Raw genomic sequence first — 16,077 nt, forward strand, 5'->3', positions numbered from 1 at the left:
TACTTGCATGAGGAGAACATTTAATTCTATTAATCAAAACTGTTTACTTATTTCAAGAACTGAAAGTGTTCCTTGTGAGATTTCTGGCTGCATCACTGGAATGGTACTAATGCCAAACCTCCAGATACATTAAGGTCCTTCAGAGCAGATCTGTGCCCTATGAATGGGCTTGCCGTGGTTCCCAGCAGGGAAAAAAGACTCCCCAGGAGTATTAACAAGACCCAAAATGCATAATATGAAAAACAACTCTTAAAAGTAGCTTAAAGAAGTGTCATCCCTTTTCTGTTTCCCTGGCTGTACAGGGTGAAGCAGGCACACCTTTCCATGGTTTCAGCAGACCAAATGCCCTCCCACACGTGGCTACTCACTACACTTAATCCATCTCTTTGCGTTCAGAGGAAGGAAAGTTGGGGAGTTCATTCAAGTTCTCCCCTTATACCTATTTCTGTCACCATAATCACAATACTTTAATTTACATGAGTCTGCCTGGCTGACTCTCAACTGTGTCTGTATTGCCTCTTGTCTCTGAGGGTGAGGTTCATCTGGCTGAGTGTAAATGTTTGTGTTCAAACCAGTCCCCCTGCTTGCTTTTGCAGTTAGTGGGAAGGAACAGGCACTTATTTATTTAATAGGGACGGTTCACCACAATCAGTTTTAGAAATCTCTGTTAGGGCATGAGTAGTGTGCTGTAGAAGTGCTTTTCTGTTTTTGACTGATCCTACAGGAGGGTAGATGAAAGGTTCAGTGTAGACACTTGCATTTAGCCAAATGAAATTTACATTCAATGTCTTTGATCCTTAATTTATCTTGCAAGATTTTTTCTTTCTCTTCCATGTGCATGTATAAGTCTGCATGCTGTGTAAGACACTGACAGGAAACAGTGATGCAGCCTTTTTAATAATTGAACATTTTCATATAAAAAAATAAGCATTTCTGAAAATGTTGCAGGTTTCCATGGGATCCAACGGGAACAGAGAAGAGAGCCTGAAGCAGTTTTCTTTTCTTTTTTTTTTCTTTTTTTTTTTCTCCTTCTCCATTTTTCTTAATGAGTATAAAGGCTCTTTAGTTGTATTTTCTTCAGCTTTTGTGTGGACAGTACACCTGCATCAGCTAGATTTGTTGTCACAACGTGATTTTTAGCATAATATTGTTTCTCCAAGAACATCTTGACCACACTCAAAGTAGACATTAGTCTCTGCTTCACTGGCAGCCATTGATAACAACAGCGGTGGTGAACATCCTTCGGAAGAAATCATGGGGGTCCAGCCAACCCCAGGATGTAGCTATAGTGTAACCATGCCACAGACTTTACAGTTAAAATACATCGAAAGTACTGAAGACAGCTTTCTAGTCACTCAGTGTCTGAGACTGCAGAATGTCTCTGTACTGCAGGAGAAAAGAAGGTCATCAGGGTTCTTTATTCAGAAATTATGTCACTCTGCTCGGTGGTCGCATTGGGATGTTTTTTTTGTAGGAGTGACCTCCGCAGACTTCTGAACTGTCACTTCCATCCCTTATGATTATCTCTTGTGTGGCTCTGAATATTAATGGCACAAAGCCATCCTTGTCTGCAGTGAGCACAATCCAAGAAGAGCCTACAAAAATTAAGCAAAAAAAAAAAGAAGAAGCAAATGAGTGCACGGCTCTGGTTACGTAAATGTAGAAGCACGTTTGTCAAAGTCAGCCAGCACGCAGGCACAGCAGGGCTCCTTTTTGTGCACTAAAGCCTTATTACGCTAATGACATTAAGGTCTGACAATCCTTGCTCAATACACCTTTGTGCAAATGCAGTGAGGGGCTAAATGAAAGGTCTTGCAAGGTTTGAGGCATTTTGTCCCTTATTTAAATCAAGTTCAAAGACAAGGTGCATCTTTGCCAGTTCTGATAATCTGTATCTCCATCTTCTGAAAACTCAGCCAGCCTTTCCACGCTGACTTTTGTTCTAGTGCCATCTACTTCTGCTTAGCCTTTTCACTCATCTGCTCTACCCAAATGATGGAGAGATCATAAAAACTGGAAAAGCTGGCAAAGAAAATGATTGTGCTGTATTTGGTCTTGAAGGGAGCAGGGGTTTCCATCTCCTTTACTATCAAACCAAGATTGTTCAGTATGTTTTCAAATTCATACAGCAAATGGAATTTACATCTTGAATATGATTTTAAATGCTGATACAATAAAACTTCTTGTCCTTTAATTAATTCTTGAATCTTCTCATAAAGAGAATGAACAAAATCTGAATGACGTTTTTAATCCTTTTTTTTTCCTCTGAAAAGATTAAAATCAAAGACCTCAATACCACTCAGGTTCACTTTCTTTGTGGTATAGAAGCAGAAAATAAACCTCCCCACCTTTGTCTTTTACTTTCCTTTGCAAGTCATCTTGAAAATGAAGCTATGTGTACCATCTTTCTTTTTTTTTTTTTCTTTCTAGTGATTCATCTGTTCTTTTGGATTGATATTGCAGTTCTTATAGAAAATAGTGAATTCTCCATTTGTCTTTATTTTTCAGTTTGACATTTTATGAAAAAGAAAAGAAAAATCTGTGGTAACTGAAAATCATTGTGTGAGCCCTTGTATGACACACTTTCCTTAGAGCGTATCCTGTCATTGCTGAGCAGGGGCATTAGGTGGGATATGAAGGAAAGAAAGCCCTGATATGTTCCATGTTGGGACTCCAGATTTTGGGAGACAAAACTGTCCTTGAAATGGAATGTGAAAAAAAAAGAAGGGTAGAAAATCCAGAAGAAACATGTTTAATTTTTGTCGGTCATAGCAAAGCATGTGCCTGGACAAGGAAAATCTCCCCTCCTTAAACTATTAACAAAGCACTTTTCCAGGCTGAGACACTATTGCATGTTGTCATGTCACCTGTTACATCATAAGAAGATTGTCATTCCAAACCATGAATCTTTAATCTTCTGCTCTTAATACTTTCTTTCTAATTCTGGACAGACTTCAGGTTCTCTGAGCAGTGGACCTGAAAGTGGAAGTTCTATTGTCCAAATGGATGTTACATTGTTGGTCAAATTGATGAAGAATACTTTTATGTCAAACTCTTGGGACTTCTTATTTTCATCCCTTGTAAAGGTTTGAAATTCTCTGTGTCATTGATAACTTGCTTTGCAGCATATCCCACAGAATATTTTAGTGGTGGAGAAGCCTTGTGCAGCGTGTAGCGTCCTTTTGCTATGAACAATTATTACGATGATGATGCGCCAAAATGAGAGACTTCTGTGTGCTGGTAGCAGGGCGCTCCATGACAGACTGTATTTAGCACAGGTAATACAGTCCTGGCCTTAAAGGGCAAACAATGAGCCCGAGTTCAACATGTAGGCATGAATTTGGCCTGAATATGTGAATTTTTTCCCCCCAATCTATTAAAGTGTTTATTCATAGTAAAAAAGGCCAGGCTGTCATTACGATACAAGCACACTCTTTATTACATCCCCTTTAATTATATAGCACTAAAGAATGGGAGTGATATTTTTAAACTTCACATTTAATATTCATGTCTGATGTCAAAGGAAAGTTTTAGGAACATCATAAACGTGTTCCAGCCAAAACTGCATAAAGAGCTGCATAACTACTTCCACTCCCAACCTGATAATTTTGCAGGATTTTGCTGAGTTTTAGAAAGATTCTTGTTTCAGTTTTTCTTTTGCTGTAAGCAAACAAACTCAATTTCAGAAAATCGAACAGAAAGAGGAAAACATTAGGATGGTTCTGAGACATTATCTTTTTGATATCTCTGAACTCTAATGCATGAAATTGAGGAGCGGTGTTCTGCTAATGAAATATTCAACTGTTCTATAGACCTGAAAATAGGTTTTCTCCGTCCTGTTGTTTATTATGGGCATTTCTTTCCAAAATCAAGATCTGGAAATACAGCCCTGCAGCGCTGCACTGTGTTACTGTAGAAGGCTGTTGGGAAATAGCTCAGGCCTCAACAGCAGGTAGAGCTTTTTCACATATGCTTCCACTGCACTGCACAGCTGAGGGAGACTGCTGACAAAAATATGAAACCTGCATATCCTTGTCTTCTGGAACAGTCTCAGAAAGAGGATCATAGTAGACTGTGATGAGAAAAGCCACCAGAAGCAGAAATGGCTAAAAAATGACTGTGTGTGTTGCTGAGAAGGTGACACACAGGAAGCAACAGGGACAAGGCAATTCAGAGACCAGTCTGGGGCCATGGTTTCCCTCACAGCTTCTGTCCTGACAAGTTAGTCAGTGGTAGGTGACAAAAATGGGAGTCTGGCACATAAGAACTTTGAGCTTCATTGTTTATCTTACATTAAAATAGTCCCAAATGCTGGTTGATACATAAATATATATATAATATTCTGAAAATTAATTTTTCACCAGCCTACGCTCTATTGTCAGGTCTGGCATAAGCTTGTAAAGATGGGTGAAGCAAAATGCCATAAGGTCTCAAGGCAGCACTTGTACTTCCAGGTAACACAGTATGCTGATTATTTTCTCAGCCTTGCTCTGTAGAGGTATCTAACATACTACTCTGCTAACAGGTCATTCTGCAGTTACTCAGCATTTAAATGATTTCAAGAGACACTACTGTATTTCAGACAGGGGAAAACACACACTTGTCAGAAGAAGTAATTTATCTCATTTTACTGTAGTCTGGAGTAATTATTCTACCACAAATACCTCTTTATACTAAAGGCCACAGGTGAAATCAGATACCAGAAATAAAAAGAACTTACCATGTTTCATTTCAATGACGGGCAGATCAAACAGCTGCTGGACTAAACTCAAATGGATCTTGCCATCACAGAGGAGAACATCTTTTGTTTCTTCAGTAACTGATCCATTTGAAAAGCTTTTCTTCAAATGCATGTGTTTAAAAGAAAATATCTTGTTAATGGCTTAGACATTGAGCCAGAGTTCTTTTAACCATTCCTCTGCTCATCTACCTTTCAGTTCTTTAGTGATTTTGCTTTTTCTTTCTCTTTGTACAAACTCTGCAGTTTATACATGACATCATCATGCAGCGCCATTCTAAACAAAATCTCAGTCCCATGTGAGGATTATGAAAACGCCTCTTGGCTTTCTGATTTGTGAGCTGCAGCTCAAAGCTGCATCAGCTCTGTGTGTGTAATGTATTGGGACGTGTTTGTTGGGCCTGTCTGCCTGAAGAGTCAGTTCAGTGGCAGGGAATGTGTCATGCCTGGAATAATGTTGACCAAGATGCTGCCAGGGCAATGAGTACTGTGCTCAGTTTCAGCTGGATGCATGGGTGGTTTGGATATCCATTGGTCAGCTAAAGTAACCTCAGGGTTATTTTGACACAGGGAAAATTGCAGAGAGACTGGACACAGTGACAGCTTCTTCCCTGAGAAGCTGTAATAGCAAGGTAGCTTGGGAAGGTGAGGGAATGTATGGATTTACAGCCCTGGAATTTGCCCTGACAGTCACTGAAAGAACACACTTGAATGCAAAGGGGGTTGATTCGTGCTTCATGAAATTTAGGTGTCCCTGAGAATTGACACCTTTATGTTCCATCACTCTGGTGCAAGGGCCACAAAATAGTCGAGCTACTATGGTTATGGAATAGATATATATTTGCATTTACCTTTTCTGATCTGCTTTCATTGGAAAGTCATTTTAACTTTGGACATTTTCCAGTGACCTAATGTCATTATGAAATATGTGAGTGGGACATTTTCTTCTAAATAATATTGTTTTACTTTGTCCTGTGAATTTAATGTTGTCCTTTCCTTGCTTTCCGCCAGTGTAGTTCCATGTGTTGTGTTTTGCTTTGCTTTTTTATTTTTTTGCTTTGGCATCTTTATGTTTGCAATGCCCCCGTATTGTACGTATTTGTTATATGAGTAAACAGTCTATTTACCCTATTTCCCAGACCTTTCTGTTTTGTACATTTAGAAGAGATCCAAGGTAATGTTTTAGAAGGGATTGAAAGAATGTCATCTATCCTGACTCCTCTTCTAATCCTACCCTGTCTGCGTCTACTTCATACCCTTGAATCTTTGTTGTTAATGTGAAACTTACAGCTGAATGAATTCACAACTGCATCTCCTATTCCTGTGCACAGTAATCTAACCTTTGACTAAATAAATGTCTCTTTTAATGCTTGTCTTCATTTCTAATTGTGCTGTCTTTTGACAGTTGCTCTCTCAGTGAACATGTGCTTTTTTGCTGTGTAACAACCTTTCTAAATCAATCACTTTCACTTTTCTGTACATAGCATCTATGCTGTCATGCAGCCACATTGGATTCTGTAAATCAGAATGTCTACTGACTGTTCCAAAAGTCTTTTCCACCACTCTGCTGTAAATTGGTCATGCAGATAGTCTATGGCTGATTGTTATTTATTTATTTATGATTTATTTTATGTATAGGAACCATAAAAAATATCTTTCCATTAAAAACATGAACTTTCCAACTTTCAAAGGTCTTCTTATCTCTTTCCCCATTCAAAATAGCCAGAAATTTGCTGCTGCATAATCAATATAGGAAATACCTAAGAAATGCATCAAAGAAGTATCATTTTCTCAATCAGAAACTTACAGCAACCTTTTATTATAGCTGTAAGTATATAAGAGAATTTCTTTGTCTCTTCAAATTATCTATTCTATTCTATTCTATTCTATTCTATTCTATTCTATTCTATTCTATTCTATTCTATTCTATATTCTATTCTATATTCTATTCTGTTCTATTCTATATTCTATTGAACCTGAATACACCTAAAACTCAACGGGTTGAATGTTCAGCAAGGAGCAGGTGCTTAGCATAGACATTGTAAGGATGCTCTTTACCTCTACAGGTATTTGTGCAAAGCTTTTCATTGCTGCATTTTCATGCTAAAAACTACTTCATTTTCCTGATTTTAGATTGAAATAGCAGGTTTATTCAAACTGATACTTCAGTTAATGAATTATAGAGAAAGGTGGACTATAAATGAGACAGGCACATTGCCTTGACCTGCGTGGTTCATTTTTTTCATTTAGATAGGCTTCGACTCAAGAATAATCAAAAAACCAACTCTGCTGCTGTTGACTTTAAATCAATTGAATGGAAATGTGTACTACCGATGACTTTGCTCTAATTTGTTTTCTACTTAGCCTTGCACATTATTGTTGGAACAGCCATTGGAAGTGGAAGAAGCTACTGTAGATACAAAGCTGCATGACATTTGATTTTTGTCCTAAACTGTATTTCAATTACAGACCTCAGAGGTTGTCTCAGAGTTTTTTGTCTTTCATCACTTATGAGCATTCATATGAGCTACTCCCTCTGTCATATACTTCTATTTATAATTATAAATTTATTCAACTTTACATTTATTTTTATTTTTTGACAAATTTTGTCAGGTCAAGAATCTTCCTCTGTTTTAATCTTCTAATTGTTTAGCCTTTTTTGTTTAATGCTTAGTTTAAGTGATGATAACGTGCCTTCTCTTTCAGGAATGTGTTCACACGTCCTATCACAGATTACCTGATTTAAACCCATGCACTCTTGTAAGGCAGGTAACTCTTAGTATTCTCTTTTTATAGAGGATCATACCATTACACAGGAAGCTTAAGAGATTTACTCAAGGTCGTGGAAGCAACTTGTGACAGAGTTAGAAGTACAACTAAAATCTCACCCCAGTATTTCCCATTTTCATGCTTTAACCCAAAGACAATTTTCTAGGCAAAATAAATTTAACCCACCTCTTCCCAAAAGCCATGTCTGGCTTTGCTGTGTTGTTATTTATCTCCAGCAGAAGCCAAAGGACTTAAAATTCCCAAACTGAAATTCATTATGCTAGTTGCTTTTTCCTAAACCAAAGTTTATTGGTAGACTAAGAACATATTAATCACAGAAGAAACAAATATATTTCCACATGCGTGAGTGAGTATTAAGTTTCTTTAGCCAACTTCCTGCAGTGTGTCAAGTCCAACTCTCCCTCAACAAAAATCCAGCAAAAAGAAACCATCAATTCAATAATTGTTTTCCTTCACCCAAGTCAGCCTGCCCTCAGCCAGATTTTATAGCCTGTAAAGGGTGTTCTGGGCAGCAGCCAGCCCAGAACAGCAGTGCCAAACTGTCGTTCAAAACTCATGTTTTGGAATGCAAATATGTATGAGAAGGAAATAATTTACTAAGGCAAAAAGGATCCCTGCATTAGGTGTTACATACACTGCATGTCTGCACGATAAATGAACGTGTTTTCCATCCCTTTTTTGCACCCCTCTGAGCTGTCAGCTGGAGCTGCTTCTGCCTCCTGACCTTTTCACCATTCGTCTTGTATTTCCTAATGCAGTGCCCACGCTTGCCTGGGTGCTGAGATCATCTTAATGAACTTAAATTCAACAACTGATGGAACAGTGAGGTAAATAAGAATGTGCTACCAATCAGTATTGGTTTTACTAACACTGGGTTAATGATCAGTTCAAATCTGAATGTGTCTTTCTTGCAATTGGATGTCTAGGAATGTAAGTTGTTTTCCAGATGAGGCCTCCCATCTGTGTGCCCACTGCTGCATTACCTGCTGAGTGATGTGCTTCACTGATGTAACCACACACTGCCTTCGTTCTTTTCATAAAAGTATCGTATTTTTGATTCATAATCATCTTGTAGTCACTTAACACGTACAAGCTCTTGTCATCCTTAGTTGTTTCTAACTAGTGAATACCCAGTTTAAAGCAGAAATTTCATCTGTTAATCCTGGAATATATCACTGTGCATTTCGTACTAGTTCATTTAGTTCGATTCAATCCTTTTCTTTTTATTCTAGATACTAAGGTCATCAATTTACAGGTGTGATATCCTTATTCTCTATTGAAAATACTACTGATTTAATGTCATATGCATATTTTATTAGCATAACTCAGCAGAGCATTAATGAAAATTTATGATAAGCCTGAAGATAAATCATGAGAAAATCCACTAGTAAATTTTTCCCATTTTCTTCTATATTACTGTAATCATTTACTACCTTCCTTCCAGCTGATTCCTTAACCACAATAACCTTATTTTTCTTCTATTAATCACTATACTCTGCTGTTGAACAAATAATTTCCCCTGTAGCATAATTTCAAGTACTGTACTGAATTACAGGTATTTTAAATATTCTTCATCTCCTTGGTGTTAAAATTCAGTTCTTATATAAGGGAAAGATATCAGGTTAGTCTGTCACATTGCCTGCATTGTATGATGAGTAGTGCTGTAGTTACCTAGAACTGTTTTCATTCTCTTAAAGCCTTGATTTCAGCTCTCTGTGTTGTGCTCCAATGGTTATTTCAGGTTTGATTCCTTAGTACCCATTACTCAGCTTGCTTTTACCTTGCCCCCGCATTCATTGTGCAGGATGAGAAAAAAACTGGTAAATTAGCTACGTGTGGGTGTTCTGGCCCAGAAAACAATGAACAGGGACTTAAATAGATAAGGAAGAACACTGAAGAGGAATGAGAACAATGATTTTTTACATTCTGTGTCTCACTGAGCCTCGTGCATCATTGCCACAGGTAGTGACAATTAGGTGTTCACCCTGCACTGCTCCCTTTTTCTGTCATGATTTCTACTGTTGCTCTGATTCCTGCTTGATTTTTAGTGCATCCTGGTTTTATTGTCGTGGAGATCTTAATACCTTTTCTTGCCCTTATGTGGGACATTCCGATTGCAACCTTAATTAACCTGGCAGAGAAGCATAAGCCTGTAAAATGTTTACACTGGAAGAGATCTCAGGAGCTCAGAGGTGCTTAAATCCCAGAGCAGTTTGCGTTTATAGCACATCAGCATTGCAGGTGATATGGTGCTGGGATTTCTCTACTCGTGGCTCCCTGTTAATAGTTCTGCAACTACTGTTTTCAGGTGTACTGTCATCTGAGATATACCTTTGTGCTTGTGCTTCCATCATCTTTATATTTTGAGTGGTTTGGGTTTTTTAAGTCAGATCTTTACTTTCTTCGCACAGTATTAAAACTTGGCTTCATTTTTGACATTGCATGTTCCTTTTCTTTTGTATCTGTGTATCCAACAAACAAATCATTTGCTCGAATGAAAGGTTTTGTGTCTCCTCTGCTTGTCTGCTATTGATCAGTTTCAGAACATTGTTGACAGAATTTGTTCATAACAAATTCCTCAACCTTTGCTCAAAATGTTATCCATGCATTAATCACACCTTCTCTTGACTGCTGCAGGTCTTTCTTTTACAGTCATCCTAAATCTCTTCCTTTGAAATTTCAGGATAGCTGACTAGTTTCTTACTCCAGGGAGCAGTCACATCACCTCCCTCTTCCATCATTTTCATGACTTACTTTCTATTGCTCAAGAGTCAAAATTGCCCTTTGGATTTTAAGAAAGGTTCTTGGTCTTATTACAGCTTATCATTGCAGCCTGGTCTTTGCTCATTTTACTGTGCCCCCCTCTTCCAGCCCCCTTCTTTACGTCACGTATTTCTATCAGAAGAATTTTACTGCCATATGTTTGAATCCTCTCTATTCATCTCCCAGCTCTGTGTAAAAAAAAATTGTTTATTTTATAGCTGGCCTTGGCAATAAAGTTGCCCATAGTAAATTGTACGAAGATACTATAAAAATAAAAATTGACTTGTGTGCAATTATTATGAGTCCTAAGAAAAGAAAGTCATTGTGACTGATTGCTGAAAAATATTTATTTCCTGTTTAATTATGCAATATATGCTCTCAGTGATATACACTTTTGACATAGTACTGCTTGTGAGCAAAATGTAGAGTTTTAAGATATTAAGATGAATCTTATTCCTCCTGGAGAGGTTTGCCTAAATGCCTGTAATTTCAAATCCAGATTGGCTTTATTTCCACTGTAATTAGCTTTTGAATGAGACCAGTTTAAATATTCTGCAGCTGTTCCTTTTCTGGAAGAAAAGGATGATAAAAGTATCTTTTTGTAAAATGAAACAGAAACAAATCTGTGACAGATTCTTTTTTTTTTTTTTTTTTTTTTTTTTTTTTTTTTTTTTTTTTTTTTTTTTTTTTTTTTTTTTTTTTTTTTTAATTTTTAAATAATATCCTCTTATTGCATTTGTCTGTCTAGCCTCCCACACTACCCTGAATCACAAGTCTGTATGTGATGAAAGAGCAATAATATTTGCTTTTCAGGGTTGAATGATCAAGTTACCTCCGGTGGCTGAATGCTATTACACAAGTGATAGTGCAGTGACATTTCCAAAGTGTGAGTGATCGTGATTTTCTTCTATGGCTGTGGGCTACAAGGAATATAAATTCTGGTAGCACTGCATGGACGTGACTTCAGAGGAGTTATAGTCAGGCTTGCACTAACAGGATAAACAAAGGTTTTGAAGACTATTTAGTGAGCAGATATTATGAATTATTAAGCAAAAATGTTTTTGTTTATTGTGTTCCAAGCAGACCTGAAAACACACATAAATATGTCGATAATGCTTCTGCACAGCGGTGTTCATAATTGCTCATTAATTATTGCTACATTTTTATCTATTGTGTTTTAAACTTTCCTTTTATGTTTTTAATGTACAAATATAGTTACGCAGTACTGATCATTATATTTTATAGAACAATAGGTTTCTCAATCAGGATTGAGCCTCTGCTGTGCTGGGGATTATACAGACACTTAAGAAGACATGCACTTGGCACAAAGAGCTGAAAGATAATGGCCATATTATTGACTGGACTGCAGTGTTGCTAAAGCTTAGAATGTTTTCCACTGGCTGATATTTATATCATACGGCAATAAAGCTATTTCCTGACTTTTTGCACTGTGAACACAAAGTCTGGCTGGAACCCACAGCCCAGCTGGTCTCTGAGCTCACAGTGCGCTAATCAACTCCTGAAGGAGGAACAAGGTTCAGATGTCTGAACCTAAACTAATCAAAACAGATATTTTCTCTGAAAATTATTAGCTGCCCATGAAGCAAATATTTCCCTGTCTGTCTGGAGACCTTTTTGCCAAGTTCTATTTTTCATTATTTTTTGGCACCATGCTGTGATCCTGTTAGATTTCAGAACAGGGGCTGAACTATGCAAGGCATTAGTTGAGACTTCCCCAGGAAAGCTGTGCGTGGAAAGGCATTTCAGTGGCACATTTTCTGAGTCATTATAACGTGGTGCTAGCAGTTCTTGCTGCTGGCTCAATGTGAAACTAACTTGTTCAGATAAATAAGTCTTCCTTTTGTCTAGCAGTATTTTAGAAGCACTTCTTTTTCTTTGCTTCCAAAGGAAAAACCAGGTTAATTAATTCTTACTACTTGTGCAAGCAAACATGCACAGCGACTTCAGATCTTAGATTAATGCTATGTATCACAAATAAAACTTCTCTTTGGAAAGGTTAATCCAATTGAATCCTAGAGACAAGGCTGCTTGCTAAATAAATAAGTTGATTTATGTTAAGAAATCAGAATTAATTCGAACATGCTGAAGAACAGAAGGGCTTACTTCTTGGCCAATAAAATCCTAAATTATTTAAAATAAATATGTTGTTTTTTTCACCAGAATTTGTATAATGTATTCAAGTTAAATTATTGACTAATTCAGATCGAAGACTTTGCTTTTATCCAGTGGAGACAGCATACTAGAATCTGCTTAAATGCCAAGTAAATGATTGCTAAAAACTAACTAACATGATTGAATTGAGTCACCATTCCCTTAATGAGTGTTTAAGGAGGGGTACTTAGATGTCTTGATGGAATTCTGTAAAGTAAAAGGAAGTCAAATTTGTTTGAGAAGTACATACTTCAGCATCATCACAGTGTAATGTATTGTTTTGACACAATGCTGCTTACGTTGCAGTAGATAAGAATGCATTTATAGTTGGCATCTACATCCTGAAAGGGACCCCAGTTTTAGCAGCAATACCACTATCACCAGCATGTTCAAAAATTTGATCAGGATAATGTTAGTATTACTGCAGATAATACTAAGAATAGCCAGAAATAATTACCCAACCTACATTCCTTAGCTCAAATTCTTATTGAAGCCAGTAGGAAATTTGCCAAAACAAGGGTAGATAGGAGCATGATGGTTTGACATTCTTCTATTTGTTTAATGAAATGATAATTACATATTGATGGATTGGGTTTTTTGTTTGTTTGGTTGTGGTTTTTTTCCCAGAAAATTTTAAGTGGCAATATGTTTTACAAATTGAGAACATCCAGCTCTGTGAAGATTAGTGGTGAGAAATCAAAGTAGGAATAAGCCAAATTCATGTCATACCCATTTGAATTTTCCATAAATTGCAATTCAGTGCTTTGTTTCAGTCTTTCTCTGAGTCTGGCTATCTTCAGACTTTGGACTTGAACTTGAGTTTGAATTTATTATGTTTCTGGTGGGCTACTACCACCCTACTCATTGGCTCAGCTCTGCACTAAACTAACATAAACCTTTTGTATGTTAACAGCTCTTTGGCTCTGTTCTCTCTCTTTGACAAATGCACACAAAATCAGCCAGTGTTCAAGACAGTGGCACATAGACAAAGAACAAACAGATAAAACTCCCATGTGAAGTATCCTCTAAGCTACCCACATCATCCTGAGTTATTGTTCCAATGACAAACTGTAATTCCACTTTAGATTAAGCTTGATGCCAAACCTAGGGTGCATTTCTCATGGGTTGGTAAGACTTGAGGTGCATCCTCTCAATTTAAACCTAAATACATGCAAGATTGTTTAAAAGTTTAGTGTCCTATCGCAATATTTTTAAGCTGATAAAATGTTACCTGGTAAGTGATATGAACGACGGGTGGTTCCTGTGAGCATGGATAGGCCAACGATATCCTCCTCCCGTTTCTGGCAAAGTCTGTTATTTCAGAAAGACTCACTTGTAACTCATTGAAGCTGCCACAAAGTCTCTCTAAATTTCTAGATATGTGACCCACTCCTCTTTCACTTGGCAAATTGTTGTTTTTAGGAGAACTTGGTGTTTCTTGGATCACATTGAACTGCACTTTAGGGGACGTTGGTCTGCTGGAAATCCTGGTAGGTGATCCAAACCCACGAAGAGACACTGAGCGATTTATAGGTTCAGCATCCAAAGTTTCCAAGGCCACTGAGGAGTCACCTGGGAGCCTTTTTTCATCCAGATCACTCACACTTGATGAAGAGCTCTGCTCATAACTAGGGCTCTTTACTTCTTCGATGAGTCTTCTCCGACCACTTGGTGATTGAATAACTGTGCTTCTTGGTATTAACAGTTCCCTGCTTTGACCTTGGTCTTCTGTAGCAAGACTTTCAAAGAACTTTCTTTTTCCAGGTATATTAACAGAGGATTCAAAGTTATGAAACGTATTCTGCTTAACCTCAGGCATCGCTGAAGAATTGTCTTCCAGCATCAATTCTTTGATCATAAGACGTATTACATACCTGTCTGAACTTGTAGATGGAATGAGATTAGGATCAGGGAATTTCTGCTTACCAATCAGAATCAGTAAGAGTTTATCTGTTAAAAAGCATAGACCTTTTGGTCTTTCATTTTTTTCCAGCTGGATTTGTTGAATGTGAGGCATGCAGGAAGAGGTTACTGAATACACCAGAACAATGTTAGAAGTATTAGAGGCTACGGCCACAATCTGAGCTCTAAGGTCAAAAGCCATTATATCAGGAACCAGAATACCTGGGATGGTGACTTTTCTGGTGGTGGTTACTTTCCTCTCAAAAGTCACCAAGATCAAGTGAGAAGAATCCTGACCATTTGTTGCTGCAGAGTCTTTGCGTTTCAGAGTAACGAGAGGACTGGGATCAGACCGACGGTGGTTGGCAAGGATATGGGTTAAATCCATGGGACCTGACGAAGAAGAAGCAACCGAATCACCACCTGATCTATCTGAATCTATGGACTTTCTTCTCGTGTCCAGTGAGTATTCCTCATCACCGAGCACCAGAGCAGGGTGTGAGATTAAAGAACCAGCTTCCGTACCAGACGGCACATCAAATGCAATGCCTGCATTGAAACCACAGATATTATCTAAAGGAAGCTCAGTAGCTACAGCAATTTGGAAATCCAGTGTGGCTTCTATAGCACAAATATAACCTCCCACTTCAAAGACTGGGCAAAAGGAGCAGATATTTAGAGTTTTCTGAGCATGATCCCATATGTAGGAGTGCAGGGCACTGCCTATAGCAACTACTAAACGATTACCATCCTTTGTCCAGCAAGCACAGTGGATGAGCCCACTGCTCTTGATATCTGCCTTAACCCGTGTGTTGTCAGTACGAACAGCATGCAGGACTGAAGCATCCCGTTTTGTAAGCACAGCCAAGACCTCCTTCTTTGGATGCCAGACGCAGCCCTGAGAGAGCAGTGGGAATGGCTCTCCAACTTCACAGGTCTGAGAAATCAAGGGCTTTTTCCTCTCTGCAGTGCTGTAGCCCAGCTGCCAAACGCTTACGTGCTTTTTGTGCTGAACGGCAAGCAGAGCTGGGACGTCTGTAGAGCAACATGGGCCCCAGTAAAGCCCATGAACGTGGTCAAATTGACCAAGAACACTTGAGTCTCCAAACTTCAGCTCTCCGTTTTGGTAGTATAAAGCAGTCAGTATCACTTGTTTCCCATCTGTCCAAGCGATTCCATGCATGGGATGGATGGCCTGATATAAAGCATTGAGGCCAGTTCTCAGCAGCTTTGCCTTTCCCAGCTCCATCTTCTTAAGATCTCTGTCTAATGGTGGTTGTTCCAAAGTACAGAATCCACAGAATTCACCTGTAGTTCACGGTGAGGAAAATTTTTTTGCATGTCTCATTCCCTTCCTTTCCAGAATGAAGTTGTTTTTTTCTGCTCATAATCCAAGAGCCTATGTTGTGAACTCCTTCCCTGTAGGCCTGCAGCTGCTCTTCTAAGTATAAATCCATGTCAAAGCTGCTTTGGCTGTGTCTTTTCCTGGGAGGAGTTACATCTTCATGTGATGGCTAACAAGGTTTAACCAATTACTGTGCATTTTCGTAGAACACTATTTTTAACTCTTCACTGCTGGGAATATATTTAAAAATAGCACCCTAATACCTCGACCTTCAGTGAATGAAGGTCTTTAGTGAAGAGAGAGATCATAAGCTGTTAAGCCTAAGTATTGAGCTACAGCCTGAAATAATGACCTGACACTTCTTTCA

At 38.2% G+C, this 16,077-nt stretch overlaps 1 protein-coding gene across 1 annotated transcript; it reads right to left on the reverse strand.

Annotated features, from left to right (window-relative positions):
- Positions 1–13,449: 13,449 nt before the first annotated feature.
- On the reverse strand, positions 13,450–15,723 carry WDCP (WD repeat and coiled coil containing). Its single transcript, XM_027897479.1, has one exon. It carries the CDS (start codon positions 15,612–15,614, stop codon positions 13,653–13,655), a length of 1,962 nt encoding a protein of 653 aa, XP_027753280.1. The 5' UTR covers positions 15,615–15,723; the 3' UTR covers positions 13,450–13,652.
- Between the last annotated feature and the right edge of the window lie 354 nt (positions 15,724–16,077).

The sequence above is a fragment of the Empidonax traillii genome, unplaced genomic scaffold (genome assembly GCF_003031625.1).
Source record: "Empidonax traillii isolate 1590-97213 ecotype Southwest subspecies unplaced genomic scaffold, ASM303162v1 scaffold543:size1229247, whole genome shotgun sequence".
Lineage (NCBI taxonomy): Eukaryota > Metazoa > Chordata > Aves > Passeriformes > Tyrannidae > Empidonax > Empidonax traillii.

Excerpts from the sequence above, each read along its gene's own strand:
- WDCP (XM_027897479.1), bottom strand. The coding sequence starts at position 15,614 with ATGGAGCTGGGAAAGGCAAAGCTGCTGAGAACTGGCCTCAATGCTTTA.